Below are 20,037 nucleotides of genomic sequence, written 5' to 3'. Positions count from 1 at the left end.
GTGGGGTCCCGCTCTGGGGCTTTCAGTTTGTTCCGCTGTTTGAAATTGGCGCCGGCGGAGCGTTGCGGTCACGTGACGAGCGTGGCCAATCAGCGCCGGCTTTGTATCGGCGTTCGGCCGGGACGCCGGCGGCGGGCGGGGCTCCGGGCCGGGAGGGCGGGAGAGGCGGGCGCATCGGCCGAGGCGGCGGCGGCGGCGGGACCGGCAGGTGAGGCGGCGCCGCGGGGCCGGCGAGGTGGGCGGGTCGTCTGCCTCGGCGGGCAGGCAGGGCGGACCGATCGGCTGCGGGTGAGGCCGGTGAGGCGGGCCGAGCGGAGTGCGGATCGGGCGGCCGGGCCGAGCGGCGGCGGGTGGGGCCGCAGGCTCGTGGCGGGAGGGCGCAGGAGGGCCCCGCGGCGGCGGGACGCGGGGGACCCCGGGGGACAGTGGGGACCCCCGGCCGCCCCGCCGCCCCGTGCTCTGCCCCCGCCCCCGGTTCCTCGCTGGGGGCACTGTCCGCCGTCGACCTCCGGGGCAGCGAGCGTCCTGGGCCCCCCGAGCAGCCCGAAGTGGGCTACGACCCCCTCGCTGTGGTTCCCTCCTTCTTAAAAATGACCGCGCGCGCCGCGGACCTTCGCCTCCGCCCCGGATCTTGGAGCTCTGACCTCCTCCCGCCCCGTCCCTCGCAGTCTTTTCTTTTTAGTAATGGACTTTGTTTTCTTATTTAGCACGTTTTTAGTTGAGCGCCTGCCATGTGCGGGGCGGCTCTGGGATGCAGTGGCGGGGCCAGATGCGGGGTCTTTCTCCGGAGCTTACAGTCTGTAGGGAGGTAAGAGGGGCTCACCCGAGCTTTGGTCGAATTGCGTATTTAAGCAAATGAAGAATTACAGCTGTTAATTGATAACAGAGCTCAGGGATAACTGAGTATGTAAATAAGGAGATCTTGCCTTAAGTTAGGTGAGAAAGGCATTTCTTTTCTTTTTAATATTTATTTATTTGGCTGCACCAGGTCTTAGTTGTAGCCTGGGGCATCTAGTTCCTGACCAGGGATCTCACCCGGGCCCCCTTCATTGGGAGCGCAGAGTCTCAGCCGCTGGACCTCACCCCCGTCCCCAGGGAAGTAGCCAGAAAGGCATTTCTGATGAACTAAAACTTGGTCTGAGATCTGATGCCTTTATGCAAACAAGGGAGGGAGACCCTCCAGGACAAGGGAATTGAGGGGGTACAAGAACCACATGACAGAAGGAAGCAGAGGCAGCACAGAGGCTGAAGAATATATCTGAGGGGTTTGAGCTAAGGGACAAGGATGGACTGTGGGCGATGACACTGGCACCAGGGCAACAGGGCCTTAGCCACCGCGGAGGAGTTCTTGCCCCAAACACCATTCAAACAGGAGGGAGTGGAGATCAGCTTTGCATTTCCAAGACGTCCCCGGCAGGGGGTGCCAGAGGTTAGGGTAGACCAGTTAGACTACTGCATTACCCGGCTGCTGCTGCTGCTGCTGCTAAGTCATTTCAGTCGTGTCCGACTCTTTGTGACCCCATAGATGGCAGCCCACCAGGCTCCGCCGTCCCTGGGATTCTCCAGGCAAGAACACTGGAGTGGGTTGCCATTTCCTTCTCCAATGTGTGAAAGTGAAGTCGCTCAGTCGTGTCCGACTAGCGACCCCATGGACTGCAGCCTACCAGGCTCCTCTGTCCATGTGATTTTCTAGGCAAGAGTACTGGAGTGGCTTGCCATTGCCTTCTCCGGCATTACCCGGCCCCAGCCCGTAATTATTGGAGCTTGAAGGGTGATGGTGGAGAAGACAATGGCAAGCCACTCCAGTACTCTTGCCTAGAAAATCCCATGGATGGAGCAGCCTCGTAGGCTGCAGTCCGTGGGGTCGCTAAGGGTCGGATACAACTGAGCGACTTCACTTTCACTTTTCACTTTCACACGTTGGAGAAGGAAATGGCAACCCACTCCAGTGTTCTTGCTTGGAGAATCCCAGGGACGGGGGAGCCTGGTGGGCTTCCATCTATGGGGTCACGCAGAGTCGGACACGACTGAAGTGACTTAGCAGAAGGGTGATGGAGAGAGGGAGAGAAGGGTAGGGTAATAGTACTATTTTTCACACAGAAGGAATGCTTTTTATCACATTTTGAGTTGCATCTAACAAGTCGCAAACATAGATTGCCATTGATTGTGATCCCACGTTTAATCCTGAACTATATCACTGAATCCCACACATCTAAGCTCCACCCCTCCACAAGTATAATTGTCATAGCACATTTTGTTAGTTTTAGGTGTACAACACAATGATTTGGCATTAATTATACATTGCAAAATGATCACAGTAAGTCTAGTTACCACCCGTCACCATAGTGACAAAAACTTTTTGCCTTGTCATGAGAACTTTTTTAAAAAAATGTTTTTATTTCTGTATTTGGCTACGCTGGGTCTTAGTCGCATCATGCGGGATCTAGTTTCTTGACCAGGGATTGAACCTGGGCCCCTGCATTGGGAGTGTGGAGTCTTAGTCACTAGACCACCAGGGAAGTCCTGTGATGAAAACTTTTAAGTTTATTTTCTTGGCAACTTTCAGATTTGAAATACAATACTGACTATAGTGACCAAAATGTATATTACATTCTGTGCGTGTGTGCTAAGTTGCTTCAGTCATGTCTGACTCTTATGTAACTGTAGTCCATAGACTGTACATGAACTGTAGCTCCATGGACTGTAGCCCACTTGTCTCCTCTGTTCATGGGGATTCTCCAGGCAAGAATACTAGAGTGGGTTGCCATGTACTCCTCCAGGGGATCTTTCTGACCCAGAGATTGAACCTCCATCACTCTCTTACATTTCCTGCATTGGCAAGCGGGTTCTTTACCACTGGTGCCACCTGGGAAGCCGCATATTACATCCCATGGTGTATTTATTTTATAACTGGAAGTTTGTACCTCTTGACCTCTGTCGTTCATTTTGCGTACCCCTCAACTGCCCTCCCCAAGAGAGGAGTATTTTTATTTTAGAAATTTGCCTCTGTTAGTACTTTTAAAAGAACTATTTATTTATTTGGCTGCCCCAGGTCTTAGTTGTGGCATATGGGATCCAGTTCCCCAGCCAAGGATGAAACCTGGGCCCTCTGCCTTGAGTCTTAACTGTTGGACCACCAGGGAAGCCCAGAGAGGGGTATTATTCAAGGCATGCTTAAGAGGTAGAATTGAGAGGGCTTGGTGTTGGGTTGGATGGTAGAGGGGAACAGTAAATAAATGTCAAGGTTTTTGGCCACATAGCTGGATGAGTGATGAAACCGTTCCCTGAGCAGAGGCCCTGGAAGATGATCACTTTTGTGGAGGGAGTGCAGGGGAAATGAGCATGGATTCAGTTGTAAATGCGTCAACTTTGAGCTGCATTTGAGACATCTAGTTGCTGTCACATAGGCAGTGGAATATTTGGGTCCTGAGTGTGGAGAATTCTAAGGTGAACATAGAAATACTGGACTCACCTACTTCTAGGTGGTTATGGACATGTCAGCAGGTGATTGCCTGAGAAAGGTGTACAGAGTGAGGCAGGCTCCAAAACCCAGCCAGAGGGAGAGGCCCCCGTAGCAAAAGGGACTGACCTCTAGTTACAGCAGAAAAAGGAGGGTGGGTGCAGATATGCTTCTGTTTGTGCATCTGCTTCCTGGAAGGTGAGGGTATTTCCTTTGATGTCTCCTGTGTTCTTTGTGTAGGAGGAAGTAAGGCAGTTGGTTGGGAGAGGAGTTCTAAAGTTTTAAGATGATCTTTGTGGGGAAAATGAGTTGATCAGGACACAGTAGAACTGCTAAACAGTGTGGTGTCCCCATGAGGCTGGAGACTTTGAGCAGGCTGTTGCCTGGAGCACTTCTCACTGAGAATATTGCCACCACTGTCATCTCTCCACTGGGCTCCCATGGGGGCCTTTTCACTTGCTTCTCTGCTCCCTTTGTCCATGCCCCCTCTTCTCAGTGGCTCAGACGGTAAAGCGTCTGCCTACAATGCGGGAGACCCGGGTTCAATCCCTGGGTTGGGAGGATCTCCTGGAGAAGGAAATGGCAACCCACTCCAGTATTCTTGCCTGGAAAATCCCATGGACGGAGGAACCTGGTAGGCTACAGTCCATGGGATTGCAAAGAGTCGGACACGACTGAGCGACTTCACTTTCACTTTCCTCTTCCCGACCCACCTTTCCTTACAAAGCACCAAGAGCTACTTTGTAAGAGTATAAATTGGATTATGTTTCTTCCCTGTCCTGAACCCTGCAGCGACTTCCTAACACACTGAGAATAATGCAACCCAGGTCTTGACCTTGTGTCATGTGAACTGGCTTCACTTCTGTCCACTCTCCAGTCTAGCCACCCTGACCCTTTCTGCTTCCTGAGTGAGTCAGGTACAGTCCCATCTGGCAGTCTTTGCACTTACTGTTCTTTTAGCCTGCAGTATTCTTTCTTACATCTTTCTCTTGTCCGCTTGTTCTTGTTTCTGTCTTCAAGTCTTTGCTCAAATATCGCTTTTGAGATAGGCCTTGCTGGACGACCCTGTCTCAAATAGGCCTAGGTCAGCTCAGCCCCATATGCCAATTTCACTTTTCTCGGTACTTCTAATCACTCCCCCAGCTAAATGTAAGCACCACGAGGGCAGGGATTTAATTTTGTAACCTGGTATATATTTCCAGCACCTGTAACAGTGCCCAGAACAGAGTAGGCACTCAGTAAATATGTGTTGAATGAATGAATGAGCAAATGGATGTATTTCCTACCTACGCTTTCCCTAAAATGTTAGATTCCGGAGGGTAGAGACTTTGTCCCTATTTTTCTTCACCTGATTCTCCACTGCCTAGTGACACAGATCAGACTGTGTGGCTTTGTTGTTCACTGAATGAAGGATCATGGCTGTCTGATGGAACCCACTTGCTCTGCTGCGTGACTGTCTCTCCTGGATGCCTGGTGGCCCCTCCCATTGGCCTGGAAATCGTCTCAGACTTTTCATTACCCGGTGGGGCCCGTTGGCCCTGCCTCTGCCTCCACCCTCCCCTCTCTCCTGACAAAGCCTGGGTGCAGGCCCCAGTGGTTCTCGGACAACACAATAACCTTCTCACTGGTCCCCCTGCTGCCAGGACACTTGCTCTCGCCTCTGTTGCCTGGAAGATCTGTCTTAAGACGAAAGCCCACAGGAAAAATTACGGTACCTATGAGACAACTGAAAATGTGGACACTGGATATTTACTCTTTAAGGAATTTGCACATACAAACATATGAATGTATATAAATACAGGAATACTACAGTTTATGTAGATACATATAGTATATAAATAAGTATATTTAATACATATAGTATATAAACATGTATAATACCTATAAGTGAAGTGGAGGTCGCTCAGTCATGTCCGACTCTTTGCGACCCTATGGACTATACAGTTCATGGAATTCTCCAGGCCAGAATACTGGAGTGGGTAGCTTTTCCCTTTTCCAGGGCATCTTCCCAACCCAGGGTTTGAACCCAGGTCTCCCGCACTGTAGACAGATTCTCTACCAGCTGAACCACAAAGGAAGTCTGTATAATACCTATAGTTTTCAAATATTTATATGGGTTGTGTTACTATGGATGTGAGAGTTGGACTGTGAAGAAAGCTGATCGCCGAGGAATTGATGCTTTTGAACTGTGGTGTTGGAGAAGACTCTTGAGAGTCCCTTATACTGCAAGGAGATCCAACCAGTCCATTCTAAGGGAGATCGATCCTGGATGTTCATTGGAGGGACTGATGCTAAAGCTGAAACTGCAATACTTTGGCCACCTCATGCGACGAGTTGACTCACTGAAAAAGACTCTGATGCTGGGAAAGGTTGGGGGCGGGAGGAGAGGGGGACGACAGAGAATGAGATGGCTGGATGGCATTACCGACTCTGTGGACATGAGTTTGAGTGAACTCCGGGAGTTGGTGATGGACAGGGAGGCCTGGCGTGCTGTGATTCATGAGGTCACAGAAAGTCGGACACGACTGAGCAACTGAACTGAACTGAACTGAACTAGGAATGATATCATGACTGGGAATATCATGTTTTGAGAATAATAAATCGGTAGGGGAAATGGATGGGGTGTGGATGGGTTGTGACTGGTTGTGGGTTTATGGCTGTTGGAGCTGAGTGATGGGCACATAGCAGCTTGTATTATTAACTTTTTTTTTTTTTTCCTGTGTTCAAAATCAGCTGGGGTAAAAGTTGAAAAAAGAAATCCAAATGTGATGATATCCTTCCACTTGAGAATCTGCCCTGACTACTTAGTCCAGAGTCCAAACTCAGGTGGTCCACTTGGTTTTCCGACCTGGTCCTGATACCACGTCAAGCCTGAGTTCTCGCCTTTTGTCTCCTCCTGCCCTGTGTCCAGCTCCATGCAGTCCCTGGGTTCACCGAGTTCCTTCACATCTCTGCTTTGTGTGTGCTGCTCCTCAGCCTGGAGCTGCCCCCATCCCCCACCCCCACCCCTTGTTCTTTGGCTTTTCCTGCCCTTCTGTACCTAGGTCAGCTGTGACCCTCCCCAGAGAGCCTCCCCCGGGGGAGTGGAGGGAAGCATGGCTCCCATTATTGTAACTGCCTGTCTCCCTCTACCAGACTCTCAGGTCTTTGAAGACAGGCACGGGCCGTGTCTGTGCAAGTGATTGGCACCCCATAAATGATGATGCAATAAGTGGTTATTCATCTTTGAACTCCCAGCACCCAGCATGGTGCTTAGGCTGCGCTCGACAAGTTTTCACTGGGCAATGTTTGTTGAGTGGGAAGTGCTTGCTGTGTGTTGCAGCTGTAGGAAAGCGGGCTAAGTATGCCAGCCCACCCCTTGGGGTAGGGCTGCGAGCCGCTAAGTAGAACTGGCTGGCAGAGTGTGAGCAGGAGATGGGGAATCACCGGGTTGTTTTCTCCTGGCATTTGTTTCTTCTCTGCAGGCATGGGTTGGAAGTGGATCCTCTCCCCGGACCTGCTGACAGCCAGCATCATGCAGTTGCTAGCTGCTCTTCTCTCACCCATTGATGCCTCCCAGGAAAAAGCGCCGCCAAGCTGCCCAGAAACCCCAGCTGCTATTCCACCAACAACCACTGGAGGGCCCCAAACACCGCTGTCCATCTCCCCAGCTTCCCGTGGTCACCCACACTAGACAGGTGCCCAGCAAGCCTGTGGACCACAACACCATCACTTCCTGGGTAGGGTTCCTGCCTTGATTTCTGCTCTGCCAGGCTTCTCAGAGTGCGTACTCTGCCCCATGACCAGGGCTGCCAGAGAATTAGGAGCCTCACGGGCTCAGGGACAAGGAGGCAGTGTTTACTTGCCCTCAGCCCTCAGCCATCTTCTCTGCTGTATCTTTTTGCCTAAGTTCAGGCTGAGGCGTGGGTGGACTGGAATTGGAGTCTTTCCCCCACCACGTTCCCCTGAAAGAGTTCAGTAGAAAAGTATCCAGTAGCCGGGTGAGAAAGCCAGATAAGTGGCAGAATGAGTGAAAAATGAGATTGTTCCCTGAGCTTCACTTAAGAGGTGGAATTTTTACCTAAGTACTTTATGTACTGTTTTTTGGGGGAGGGGGTTTAATATATTTTTTTTTAACGTGGACCATTTTTAAAGTCTTTACTGAATTTGTTACAACAGTTTTTCTGTTTTGTGCTTTGGGTTTTTTTGGCCAGAAGGCCTGGGAGATCTAAACTCCCCAACCAGGGATGGAATGCACACCTCCTGCACTGGAAATGGAGTCCCAACTGATGGACTGCCAGTGAAGTCCCTCTGTTTACTGTCTAATGGACCAAACAGTGAAGAAAAACTCTCAGAAATGGCATGTGTTCTAGAAACCCCGGGAAGAGAACACGGGGTATCAGAAAGGTGTGTAGCAGAAGAGCCAGACAAGCCTGAGCTCTGCCCCAGAGCACCTAACAGATGTGTGTGGCCCAGGAGTGCTGGGGAGAACCGGACCCCTGGCTTCAGGATTGGGGAGGAAGCGTAGACGTTAGAGCGCTGTTGCTTGGAGGAGGCGTGAGCACGTGGACGCGCGCGGAGTCCTCACCGTGCGCCAGACCCCGCTCACTGCTCTCCATGCCTGATCTCACTCACTGGTCTGCCTTCAGCCCTTTCTTCCTACACTGGGGTCGTCCAGGTGCCAGGCGCTCTGCTAGGTGCTGGGCATCAGTGGTGAAGAAGACAGCCGGGCCTGCCCTCGGAACTGAAAGGGAGATGATTAAATGTGTTGCAGCCGTAGGGTGTGATGAAGCCAGGGAGGCTGAGTAACTTGCCCAAGGCCTGCATCCCTTCCTGTGGTTATCCAGGAAGACAGACAGCTGTTGTTTTTCGGCCGTGCTGGGTACTTGCCGCCACGCTTTAGCAGGGCTTTCTCTAGTTGCAGCACGCAGGGCTGCTCTTCATTGCAGTGCACGGGCTCCCGCAGTGGCTTCTCTTATGAAGCACGGGCTCTAGGCGCCTAAACTTCAGTAGTGGCGGCTCCTGGGCTCTAGAGCTGGGCTTGGTAGTTGTGGTGCATGGATTTCGCTGCCCTGCAGCAAGTGGGATCTTCTCAGACCAGGGATTGAACCCATGTCCCCTGGATTCGCAGGCAGAGTCTTATCCACTGTGCCACCAGGGAAGTCGCTAGGCAGCTGTTTTAAGTCCATTGCTCTGTGGCCCCCATTTAGGATTCTGGTCATCTGATGCAGTTTCCTTAGGTTTGTATCTGGGAGTTGGCGTGCTTCATTTTTCTTTCTCTCTTTTGGAATCCTTAGGTATCACCTCAGTTTGATTCAACAGCAGAAAGCTGGTTCCCAGGCAACCGGAAGCTTCATCATCGAGACCAGGCAAGGCGTTCAAGTCGAAAATCTACCAGCTCCAGGTTTCCACGTCTAACGTTTGAGACTCCACAGTCTTCTGCCAGTTCAGCCACACCTGGGATCCCGGCAATCAGGGATGGCCCCAGACAACCAGAAAAGGACATTTCCGGAAGGCCCTTGGTGCCCATGCTCAGCCCCCAGAGCTGCAGGGAGCTGTCAGCACACACATTTCCAGATTTCCCATGTGCGTTCATTCCCCCAGATATTCAGACCCCAGGATCCCCGGGGCAGGGAGAGCCCATTCCCTCTGAACTGAGGGAAAACAGCCTTCCTAGCTGTTCCCTTCACACGAGCACGCCCAAGAGCCCAGAACCCGGGCCTGTTCTGGTTAAAGACACCCCAGAGGAGAAGTACGGGATAAAGGTCACGTGGAGAAGGCGACGAGACCTGTTCACGTACCTCAGGGAGAAGGGAAAGCTGAGCAGAAGCCAGTTCCTCGTGAAAGACTGACCAGTTTCCCAGACATCCGTGGTCTCAAGAAATTGATCTCTGGAGTCAAAAGGGAATTGAATTCCCAGATTTGCTTTTTAAAATATCTTGTGTCATAAACAGTTTTTAGTATCGTAAACAGTCGACTTTATATTTTTACTGTATTAACTGTTTAACAAATTTTAAATGTAACTGTTTAGAATGTCTGTAAATGGCTGCAGAGTTTTTAGAGAACCCTGCTTCTGACCTACACTAACACAGCAATACTGCCTCTCCCTCCCCCGAAAATGGTCATTCTTAATTGTTCCCTTTAACCACTATCTATTCATTCTTTTAATCAACTCATTCAAAGTAATTCACTCCACATGTTTGAGGACCAGCTCAGTGACTGCTTCCTTTTTGACCCGGTACATGGAAAAACTTGAAGCAGACTGTGACTTCCTAGTTGAGCTGCTGTCCCTGCAGTCTTGGCTCATCTGAGAGGGCAGGGTAAAGAGAGAGCAGCAAGCATGTTGTAATAAATGTGAAGGGGGGTTGCTGGGGATATAAAGGGGACATGATTAAGTTACTTAGGGTTGGTATGTTTTTATTTTTTTGTTTCCAATTGAAATAACCTGTAAATATTAACTAGGGTGGGAAAATGATTTCTTGTCCTGTTTAAAATGTATGTAAATAAATCTGTAATCTTTTCAAATACTACTTCTTACTGTAATTAATGCAGAGGGACTGTCCAGTCAACAAAACATCTTACTTTTCCTCCCACCCATACAAGTAGCTTCTCATTCAACTCCATTCCCTCAGCCTTCAGAACGTAGTGTGTGTCAGGTCCAACCAGAGCAAGACAAGCAGGGATTATTTTCAATGCAGGGATTTGAAGCAGAGATAATGAACCGGGTTCAGGGTCACACAGCGAGTGGAGGCTGGCCAGCGAGCACAGAGCTCGACTCTCCTAGCTTGTGCCAAGTTCTCTGCGTTTTAAAAACTCAAAACGTGGACGCCACACTGGCTTCGGAATTGAACGCCGTAAAGTCAACATGCGATGACTCTGTAGGATGTTCTGTAGGGACCGTAAAACTGCGAATAAGTTGGGGACAAGATTTACTGGATCCGACAGCAGATCTCATTACGGGATATGGACGTTAGACGGCCGGCAGGCAGTCAAGGGCGGGAGATGGAAAAGACCGTCAGGCAAGCGTGCAGGGCAAGTTCGTGGACACCCTAAAAGTCTGGGCAGGACTAGGGCAGGCAGAAGGCGTCCTGCGGGGAGGGGGCGCGGCCACTCATGGTTGGGAAGGACTGCTGGGGTTGGCAAGTGTGGTTCCGGGAATGTCTCGGGGTCGTAGTGCGGCCCCCCAGGAAGCGCCCTGGGTGGTCTCTGAGTACTGACCGCCGCGGGGCTGGCTGCAGGGAAGCGCGGGCAGCGAGGGCGCCCGGCCGCAACTGGGGTGTGGAGCGCGGCTCCAACCCAGCGGCGCATTGCAACCCGCCCTTAGCAACCCTCCAGCGGCGTCACCGCCCCTAGAAACCCACTCTCGGGGGCGGTGGGAGCGGCGGGCGCGCGGACCAATGGGCGCGGAGCGTTGGGCGCGCGATGGCCAATGGGCGCGGAGCGACGGGCACGCGGACCAATGGGCGGTGGTGACAGTGCGGGGTGCGGTTGCGGGGCGGGGCGGCTGCGCCAGGCTGGCCAGGAGCTGCCTAGGGTGTGGACGCGGTCGGCCCTCGCGGGGCAGCAGGATGGAGTCGTCACTCCGCCGCCCGGACCCCCGCGGGGACAGGTCAGGAGCGATGGCGGCGGGCGGAGACCCAAGAGGGCCATGGAGGTCTGGGCCGGGCGCCGAGGGGAGTGGGGGGCGGTGGGCCGGGGGGCGCGGGTCCCCCACGCCGAGGGCCAGCTCGTGTCCAGTCGCGCCGGGACCCGCGGGGTCAGTGCGGCCTCGTCAGAACGCGTCAGTCAGGGGGTGCTCGGCCTGGGCCGGGGGTGCGAGGTGGCTCCGGGGGCCAGCAGTTGTGGGGGCAGCGGCATCCCGGCCCAGGGCGTGCTCTCCGGGCGGTCAGCGCGGGCCGGGCCAGGCGTTCTGGCCGGGGCCCGAAGCGTAGATGCAGGCGGGCGGGCGGGCGGACTGGTGGGCAGGCGGGGTGGAATCACGGCTTCGCCTGGGCCCGCGCCCGCCTGCCGCCCGGTCCCGCCCGGCGTGCGTCCGGAGCCGGGCCGACCCTGCCCTGGGTCAGCAGCTGAAACCACTCAAAAGCTGGTCGCCCGAGAGGCGTTGGCGCCGACAACACCCGTTTTTCTGTTTCATCGGGTTTTATTTACGTGAGAGCAGCGCTCTGTGAAGTTGCTTCACTGCTTTTTGGTTTCTTAAGTCGAGAGAAGAAGTACCGACATTTACAAGTATAAATATGGACGCGCAAGGAGGAGATCCAGTTAAAATTCAGCATCATCCGTTGAATTCGGGTGATGCTCGCTCTGCCGTGGCTATCCGGTCAATCTTAAGTGAATGGATTTAAGGCAGTAAATTTCCCGGCTACCAGGTGTTTGGGGCGACTCATGATTTGGGGGGAAAAGAAATTGACTTTGAGAGACCAAGAGGCAAAATGGTTTTTAATTCTTTGGACCTGAAGTTTCAAGGGAAGATTGTCAAATTTGTCCCTCTTTGTCTTCCCAGAGAAACCAGCTCTTTGATCTGAAAATTGACTTCAGAGAGGAATGTGTGAGTCACCAAATGTTTCTCTTGCCCTATGTTCTGTCACTGGTTAACTGACTTGTTGCCGAGAGGGAGTGGAATGAAAGTCTCTTGCTTTTTCTGGCTTCACATTGTATCTTTTGGATGTTTTTGATGAGCTACATGGATAGAGTTTTTGGTATGAGTACTTTTCAGTGTGAAGGATAACATCTGACTTTTTAAAGTTTCATGTGACTCTTTTTTCTTTCTCTTCTTTTGAGTGATGAGACCGTTTCCCCAGAGTTATTTTCAACAAAGTAGAAAAATTATGAGCAAATACACTGAACATTTTTCTGTATCTGAAATATTTAGTGGAAACTGGAGATGGAATTTGAAACGGCACTCTCAGCTCCTTGGCTGAACTAGGCGTTTGTGTTGTAGATTCCCCTGGAGATGACAGCCATGGTTGGCCAGTGCTGGAACCTGAGCCTCCCTGACTTTGTGTTCCTGATACAGGATTGAAGATATGGTGGGAGAGGCAGCTCCGTGTGATGTGACCTGGTGACCCAGAGCTGACTAAGCAAGTCCTAGTCAATGGTTTGACCATATGCCATGATTTTTCTTCAGAAATGCAACCAGTTTGGTGGCTGGAGGTTATGTCTTGGCCAGGCTTGTTATCCTCTTTCACGTTCTCTCTTTTTCAGATGTTTCATCAGATGAGCTAATTGTTGGTAAATAGACTTACCCAGTGCTTGAATATGCTTAGATTAATACAAGACTACAGTTGGACACGACTGAGTGACTGAACTGAACTGCAGTATATCTGGACATTATCAAGAGCTATAGTAAAAGCTTACTGATATCCATCATGCATGTATTTCTCCAAATATGAAGACTTCATAGAGACCTAGGAAAGCAAGAATAACTCTGTAATACATTTCCGTTCCAAGCAAAGAGACTCAGACATTCGTTGGAATAGTTTTCATTTCCAACTTCTCTTATTCTTTCCTGTGGAAACTGTGCTATTTCCCCTGCCTTTGTGCCCTTTGAAAGAAAAAGTTACCAAGAGGGAAAGTGTGCTTGAGTTGCTCAGAGGAAGAGTGGAAGCTGCCTTCCTTCTCTGTGTTAGAGGATTTGGGGACTGGATATGTCTGTGTGTGTGTTTCTCAGTCATGTCCAACTCTTTGTGACCCAATGGACTATAGCCCACCAGGCTTCTCTGTCCACGGGATTTCCCAGGCAAGAATACTGGAGTGGGTTGCCATTCCTTTTCCAGGGGATGTCCCTCACCCAGGGATTGAACCTGGGTCTGAGGCCTGGAAGGGGCCTTGATAATTCCCTTAGGTATGTTGAATACAGTTAACAGTGAAATTGCTAAGGCTTCTTTCATACTGAGGCTTCCTGTGGTCTGCTTTCCTTTGTTTCCTCTGAGCCAGTTCCTTAGGAAGATGCTCTTGTATTAAGCCTGTGCTGCCTTGCCAGACGTTCTTGTGGTTATGCCTACAGCATTGTCCTGGCCTGGTTAGAGCTTGACTCCACTGATGCTTGAGAAGAGACACCCTGTCCATGTGCTGGTGGATGTGCTGTCTTTATTAACTCTTAGTACTTGTCATAAGTCTTGATAATGAGGATTGTCATCGCTGACCCTTTGCCTTCGAACTGCTGTGACAGCACTCATGGTTAGCAGGAATGATCTCTGGAATAAAGGGATTGTATTATAGAGCTCATCAGGACCTCTGGGAGACCCCTGTCCTGAAGGTGATGAGGGTAGTGCCCTAGTGTTTATCAGATGGTCCTTTCTGCTTTACCACCAGGCACTGAGGTGGGGCAAGTGCTGGAGGCACCCACTGGGTTCCTGAGCTCTAGTCCCAGCTTCCTCACTGCCTCTCAGTGCCACCTGGAGCCCCTCAGCTACTTCTCTGGCTTCAGTTTTCTCCTCTGGAATAACAGGGTTTCTTTGGATTCCCTTAATGATTTGTACCGAATTAATAAAATAACATATTTCAATAACAAATTTCGAAAGGTACAAAGCTACATTCGCTGAAGAGTATGTCTTCTCCTTGTCTGTGATGTCATCACTTTGCTCATTGGTAGGTTTCTTAGGGGGATCTTCTAAAGATTTTCTGTGCATTAAATAATCTCATCTTTTCCTTTCCTATTCTTTATTTATGTATTAATTTTTGTAAATAAGTAAGTGTGTCAGAATTTTCAGGTTGCTTGTCACAGTGCTGATTTCCGCGATTCTGATTTGATAGAACTCAGCTGAGGCCCAGGAATGTTCAGTTCAGTTGCGTCCGACTCTCTGCGACCCCATGAATCACAGCACGCCAGGCCTCCCTGTCCATCACCAACTCCCGGAGTTCACTCAAACTCATGTCCACAGAGTCGGTGATGGCATCCAGCCATCTCATTCTCTGTCGTCCCCTTCTCCTCCCACCCCCAACCTTTCCCAGCATCAGAGTCTTTTCCAGTGAGTCAACTCGTCGCGTGAGGTGGCCAAAGTATTGCAGTTTCAGCTTTAGCATCAGTCCTTCCAATGAACACCCAGGATAGATCTCCCTTAGAATGGACTGGTTGGATCTCCTTGCGGTACAAGGGACTCTCAAGAGTCTTCTCCAACACCACAGTTCAAAAGCATCAATTCTTCGGCGATCAGCTTGCTTCACAGTCCAACTCTCACATCCATACATGACCACGGGAAAAACCATAGCCTTGACTAGATGGACCTTTGTTGGCAAAGTAATGTCTCTGCTTTTTAATATACTATCAAGGTTGGTCATAACTTTCCTTCCAAGGAGTAAGCGTCTTTTAATTTCATGGCTGCAATCAGCATCTGCAGTGATTTTGGAGCCCCAAAAAATAGTCTGACACTGTTTCCACTGTTTTTCCATCTATTTCCCATGAAGTGATGGGACCAGATGCCATGATCTTTGTTTTCTGAATGTTGAGCTTCAAGCCAACCTTTTCACTCTCCTCTTTTGCTTTCATCAAGAGGCCTTTGAGTTCCTCTTCACTTTCTGCCATAAGGGTGGTGTCATCTGCATATCTGAGGTTATTGATATTTCTCTCAGCAATCTTGATTCCAGCTTGAGCTTCTTCCAGCCCAGCGTTCCGTTAGCTCTTAACAAATAGCCAGGGATCATTCTGTGTCCCATGCATTGAAAAATACCATCTTGAATTTATGGCTTGTTGGATTTGTTTGTGCTACTTTTTAAAAGTTTGGATTTTTTTTTTCTGCTACTTAAATTTTCTTTTTTTAAAAATTTTTGGTTGAACCATGCAGAATATGGGATCTTAGTTCCCTGACCAGTGATTGAACCCTTGCCCCCTTCATTGGAAGCACAGTCTTAACCACTGGACCACCAAGGAAGTCCCTCATTTACTGTTCTTAAAATGTGATGATTTTAGTTTTAGTGTGGGATATGATAGTCTCAACACTGATATGTACTTTCATCATGGGCAAGATATATTTTCAGAATATGAGCTATAGTGGTTGCTTCAAGCTTTTTTTCTTTGTGATAATTAACGTATAGAAAATAAGGCTTGTAGGAAGAAAATTCTTTTTCAGGCAAGCTTCTTGAAAAATAAATCATTGCTGCTTAGTTTTGCTGGAAGAAAAGTCAATAAATTTGTAGTTTGCCTCTTATTTTCGGTTTTAGAAGCAAGTTTATAGAGGATTGATTTGTTTTCCTGTTGAAATTCAGTGTAATTTTGTTACGGCAATTTGATACATCACATAAGCCAGAGGCAAAGCAGAGGGAGATGTTTTGACTGAGGAAGGCTGGTAAGCTGTGCTTTCAGAGAGGGAAGATCTGTCGAGATAAAGGAATCCGTGATGATGGCTTACATTTGTGTATCCTTGCAGAGTACAGAGAGCTTTCACATATGTGATGTCTTCTGAGCTTCACAGCTCTGCAGAAATCAGGGCTTCTGACACTGTCTTCATGTTATAGGTGGGGAGATTAAGGCTCAGAAAAGGTATAATACAGCCAAGTTGCGTGACAGGTAAATGAGGTGGTCAGAAGTGAAATCTAGACGTAAAACTGGGCTTTTGACTTCTAATCTCTTCTCTTCTTTTTCTCACTTACTATTAAGATATCCATTCCAGATATTTCTGAATGCCCTTTATGCCCATAACTAGTAACAGCTGCTACTGATTGCATTCTAATTATTTTTAGAGCAAGGCTGAAGAAATCAGACATCTTAGCAAAGTACTAATGAGCACTGATTTCACCCGGTGGCATGGGAGTCCTAAGGCAAACGAATGTACTTTCTCTCTGCCACTTTTGCTTTTGGTTGTGCTGCGTCTTCCTGGCTGCTTAGGGGCTTTCTCTAGTTGCCGTGAGCAGGGGCTACTCTCCAGTTGCGGTGTTTGCCATTCCCATGGCTTCTCATTGTGGAGCCTGGGCTCCAGAGTGCAGGCTTAGTAATTGCCCTGCGTGGAATCTTCCCAGACCGGGGATCGAATCTTCATCCCCCGCATTGACAGGTGGATTCTTAACCACTGGACCACCAGGGACGTCCAAAAGAATGTACTTTAGTCTTTACACGAGAGAGAAGGGAAATGACATTACCAGAGAGAAACTGAAACCCCTGAGAAAAGGACAACCCAGCAGGAGGTGAAGTGAACTTGGATTCTCAGTTGTGTCCTTTCTAAAATCTGTGATGAATAAACGGATAGTTTAATTTCTGCATCAAGTCATTCGTTTTAAATAACCTTTCTGTTGGGCTCACTAAAAAGAATGCTTTTTAAAGCCTTTGTTGTGTGGGACATGCAGAATGAGAGAGAGGGCTTCTTCGTCTGAAGCAGTTTTCCTCACTGTGTTCTCTGGGGCCAAATGAATCATCTCATCAGCTGCCGAGTTTCCCTTCTCACCGCCTCTCTCTCCCCAGGCAGTTCTCCCCTCTCTCTGATTGTCTCTTCTAAATGGGCCCCTTAGGAAATGGGGTTTCGTCCCCTCGCTTCAATTAAGTTAGTCCCAGATTGTGGCAGTCACTCAAGTAACACATCGCTGAGCCCATAATATTAACGGTTCTCCTGCATGAGGGAGGGTAGGTGTCTGTGGAGTCTTCTGGCCATTCTAATTTGATCTTTATGTCCATCTCCCAGAAGCAACGTTTGGTTCCAGCCAGATGTACTCTTGGGTCTCACTGTGTGTGAAAATACAACCTCCAGTATTGACATTTGGGATTTGGACAAGGTGAATCTACTTGTCAGTTGACTTAGAGAAAAATACTTTATTAATAGCTGTTGACCCAAGTACTTGACACTGTGATCAGTTCAGACACAATGAAATCTGATGATCCTTTTCCAATAGTATTTATAACCTGTGATCAACTGCTCCCATGGGCATCTTCAAAACCCATTCACTGGCTTGGAAATTCTGCTGCCTAAAAATACCCACGAACTGACATTCTGGCTGAAAAGATTCTTGGCAGACTTGTTGAAACGCTGTAATAATGAAATCCCAGACTCTCTGCTGACCACTTGAATATTTGTGGGGAAGGTGCAGTGTGCACGCTGAGGCAGGTGCTGTGGGGCTGAGGCTGAACTCTAGCTCGTCCACTCATCCACTTTCTGACCTTGAGCAGATAGCTCCCTCTGAGTTAACAGTTCTCTGGTGTTAACTTTCCCTCTGAGTTAATGATTCTTCTTCTGTTCTGTAGAACTTCATTTTGTTTTGTGTAGATTTGCCTACCAGGCTTGTTTAGGCTTGCTGTTCAACAACTTGGTTGAAAATGAAGAAAAGAGAATATTAAAGGAAAGAATGCAAGTTTAGTAAGATCATAATACACTTTGATCAGAAATCCTAGTTCAGAGTTATTATAAGTGTATAAAAATCTTGATTATTTCTGCTAAGTTATACTTTAAAACTAGAGCTCAGAGAAAGTGTAACTTTTGAAGTACAGAAGGGATTTAAATGTTACAATTATATAGCATCTTTTTAGGGCCTCTTCTGTTCAGGTCAGAATGCTTTGAATATACCACACTGTTTATTTAAATTGGCCGTCTTGCCCAGGCTTGATGAAAGGAATTAGTGGTGTCGAGATAAGGCATTAAAGACACACCTGTTTTCTTCACTGTTAAGAGGCCATAAGGGAAATGTTTGAGGATTTTAATTGTGTTTCAGAATTTAGCATCATTGGAAAGGTTTTAGTGTTTTATAGGGAATAAAATGATTTTTAGCGCATTTAAAGAGTACTTGTTGGTTTGTTTGGCTGCGTCAGCTCTTAGTTGTGACACGTGGGATCTTCTGTTGCAGTTCAGGGACTCTCTAGTTTTGGTGCGTGGGCTCAATAGCTCTGAAGCATGTGGAGTCTTAGTTCCCCATTGGGGAGCAAACCTGTGTTCCCTGCATTGCAAGGCAGATTCTTAACCACTGGACAACCAGGGAAGTTCCGAGATAGAATGATTTTTTTCCCCATTCTCACAGTTCTGTTTTAGTGAAGAGGGACTAGTGAGGTGGAGGAAAAGCAGTTTCATAGCAGTAGTTGTTGAAAATACTAGTCTGTAACAGTGAGTTTATTTTTTGTCTTATTTGTTTTATGTAGGACTTTTTCAAGTGTATGCTAATTTTCACTGAGTACTAATAATATTCTCGCACTGTATACATAAAGCTTGATTTAAAAATATATGAATGAGGATTAAAGACAGGAAATCAGGAGCATACCTAGATAGGGGCCCGCAAAGTCAAGGTGAAGAGTATCATATCTCATATTTTTGTCTATTTGTGTCTCTTTTAAGCTAGGGAAAAAATGAGATGATTTAACACTTAGTGTTGTTATTCTTAAATGTAAAGGTGGTGGTTGTTCAGTCTCCCCGTGGTGTCCTATTCTTTGCAGCCTCTTGGACTGCAGCACACCAGGCCTCTCTGTCCCTCACCGTCTCCTGAAATTTGCCCAAGTTCCTGTCCATTGCATCCATGATGCCATCCAGCCATCTTGTTCTCTGATGTCCTCCTCTTCTGCCCGAAATCTTTCCCAGCATCAGGGACTTTTCCAATGAGTTGGCTGTTCACATCAGATGGAAAGGTTAAGAAGAAAGAGAGAAGTCGCTCAGTCATGTCCGACTCTTTGTGACCCCATGGACCATAGCCTACCAGGCTCCTCCATTCATGGGATTTTCCAGGCAAGAATACTGCAGTGGGCTACCATTTCCTTCTCCAAGATGTAAAGTTTACATAGGAATTAATAGAGGCGACTGTATCTCAGGGGTTATTAAATCTGCTTACAGTTAGTGGGCAGGAGGAGTCTTGGAGATGGTGCACAAATTCCAGGTTGCTGTGCATTATTAAAATTTATAAACCCTTCCACAGTGTGGGAATGTCCTAGTTAGTCATTCAGCCATAGAGAGATGCTTTTGTGCATTTAGCCAAAGTGCAGGAAAAGCCCTGCTTCCCTTCGTAGCTGTGGAACATGTCTTCTTAAATAAAGACCTCCTATTTATAGGTTTGTTTTTTTTTTTTTGGCAAGAAGCTCCTAGTAAAAACTTAACAGTAGAAATAATTGAGAACCATTTCTGCCTTGTTTTATACTTCGTTTCTAAGAATGCTGAGTCACAAAATCTTAAGTTAGGAAATTTTCAGAAATAGAGAAGACTTTCAGAAAGAGTTTAAAGACAGACAGAAGGGTTTGGTTTTTTAATTGAGACAGTAATTTGATTCCATTTTGTTGACTTCCTTCAGTGAAACAAATTTGTCTCCTAATAGTATTAAATCTTGTCCACCCACATTTGTAGTCTCTTGTAATGACTGAATAGTGTTTTACTCTTCTGTTGAAAAGGAAGTTACATGACTTGCTAGATCTTGAAGTCAGTGATTTTAGTAAGATGGTATATACTACCTAACTATCTCTTAGAACTATCTCCAAAAAGATCTATATGGGAAAAGAATTAAAAAAAAAAGAGTGGGTATATGTATTAACTGATCACTTTGCTATATACCTGAAACTAGCACAAGTTATTAATCAATTATATTCCAATAAAAATTGAAAAGAAAAGAAAAACAGAAGTAGAATATATTTGATTTTAGATGTAATTTAGACTCTGGAAAGAGACCAGATTAGTGTCTGTTTCTGTTATTTAACCCTAGATGCGGCTCTC

The 20,037-nt window shown here is 48.1% G+C and overlaps 2 protein-coding genes across 9 annotated transcripts in view; both read left to right on the top strand.

The window, feature by feature from the left end:
• Nucleotides 1-150: 150 nt before the first annotated feature.
• RHNO1 (RAD9-HUS1-RAD1 interacting nuclear orphan 1) lies at nucleotides 151-9,948 on the top strand. 2 transcript variants are annotated; one of them, XM_055395081.2, is made up of 3 exons: nucleotides 151-208; nucleotides 6,925-7,179; nucleotides 8,737-9,948. In XM_055395081.2, the coding sequence occupies exons 2-3, from the start codon at nucleotides 7,009-7,011 to the stop codon at nucleotides 9,289-9,291; spliced, it is 726 nt and encodes a 241-aa protein (XP_055251056.2). In that variant the 5' UTR covers nucleotides 151-208; nucleotides 6,925-7,008; the 3' UTR covers nucleotides 9,292-9,948. The 2 variants fall into 2 exon arrangements, with proteins under 2 accessions (XP_055251056.2, XP_055251055.2); XM_055395080.2 differs by lacking the exon at nucleotides 151-208 and adding an exon at nucleotides 696-808.
• A 990-nt stretch (nucleotides 9,949-10,938) lies between these two features.
• The window catches only part of TULP3 (TUB like protein 3), a 28,590-nt gene continuing 19,491 nt past the window's right edge, over nucleotides 10,939-20,037 (top strand). For 2 of the 7 annotated variants that reach the window (XM_088837416.1, XM_055395723.2), the window contains exon 1: nucleotides 10,939-11,048. In XM_088837416.1, coding sequence (XP_088693542.1) covers nucleotides 11,008-11,048 — 41 coding nt within the window. In that variant the 5' untranslated portion in view covers nucleotides 10,939-11,007. Of the gene's footprint in view, nucleotides 11,094-11,939; nucleotides 11,985-12,377; nucleotides 12,534-20,037 lie in introns of all 7 variants that reach the window. The other 5 variants (XM_055395724.2, XM_055395722.2, XM_055395726.2 and 2 more) reach the window with 4 other exon arrangements.

The sequence above is a fragment of the Moschus berezovskii genome, chromosome 6 (assembly GCF_049115385.1).
Source record: "Moschus berezovskii isolate FMDL1 chromosome 6, NW_MosBer_1.0, whole genome shotgun sequence".
NCBI lineage: Eukaryota > Metazoa > Chordata > Mammalia > Artiodactyla > Moschidae > Moschus > Moschus berezovskii.
Note: the sequence above shows the minus strand (reverse complement) of the source record. Positions and strands in the feature narration are given on the sequence as shown.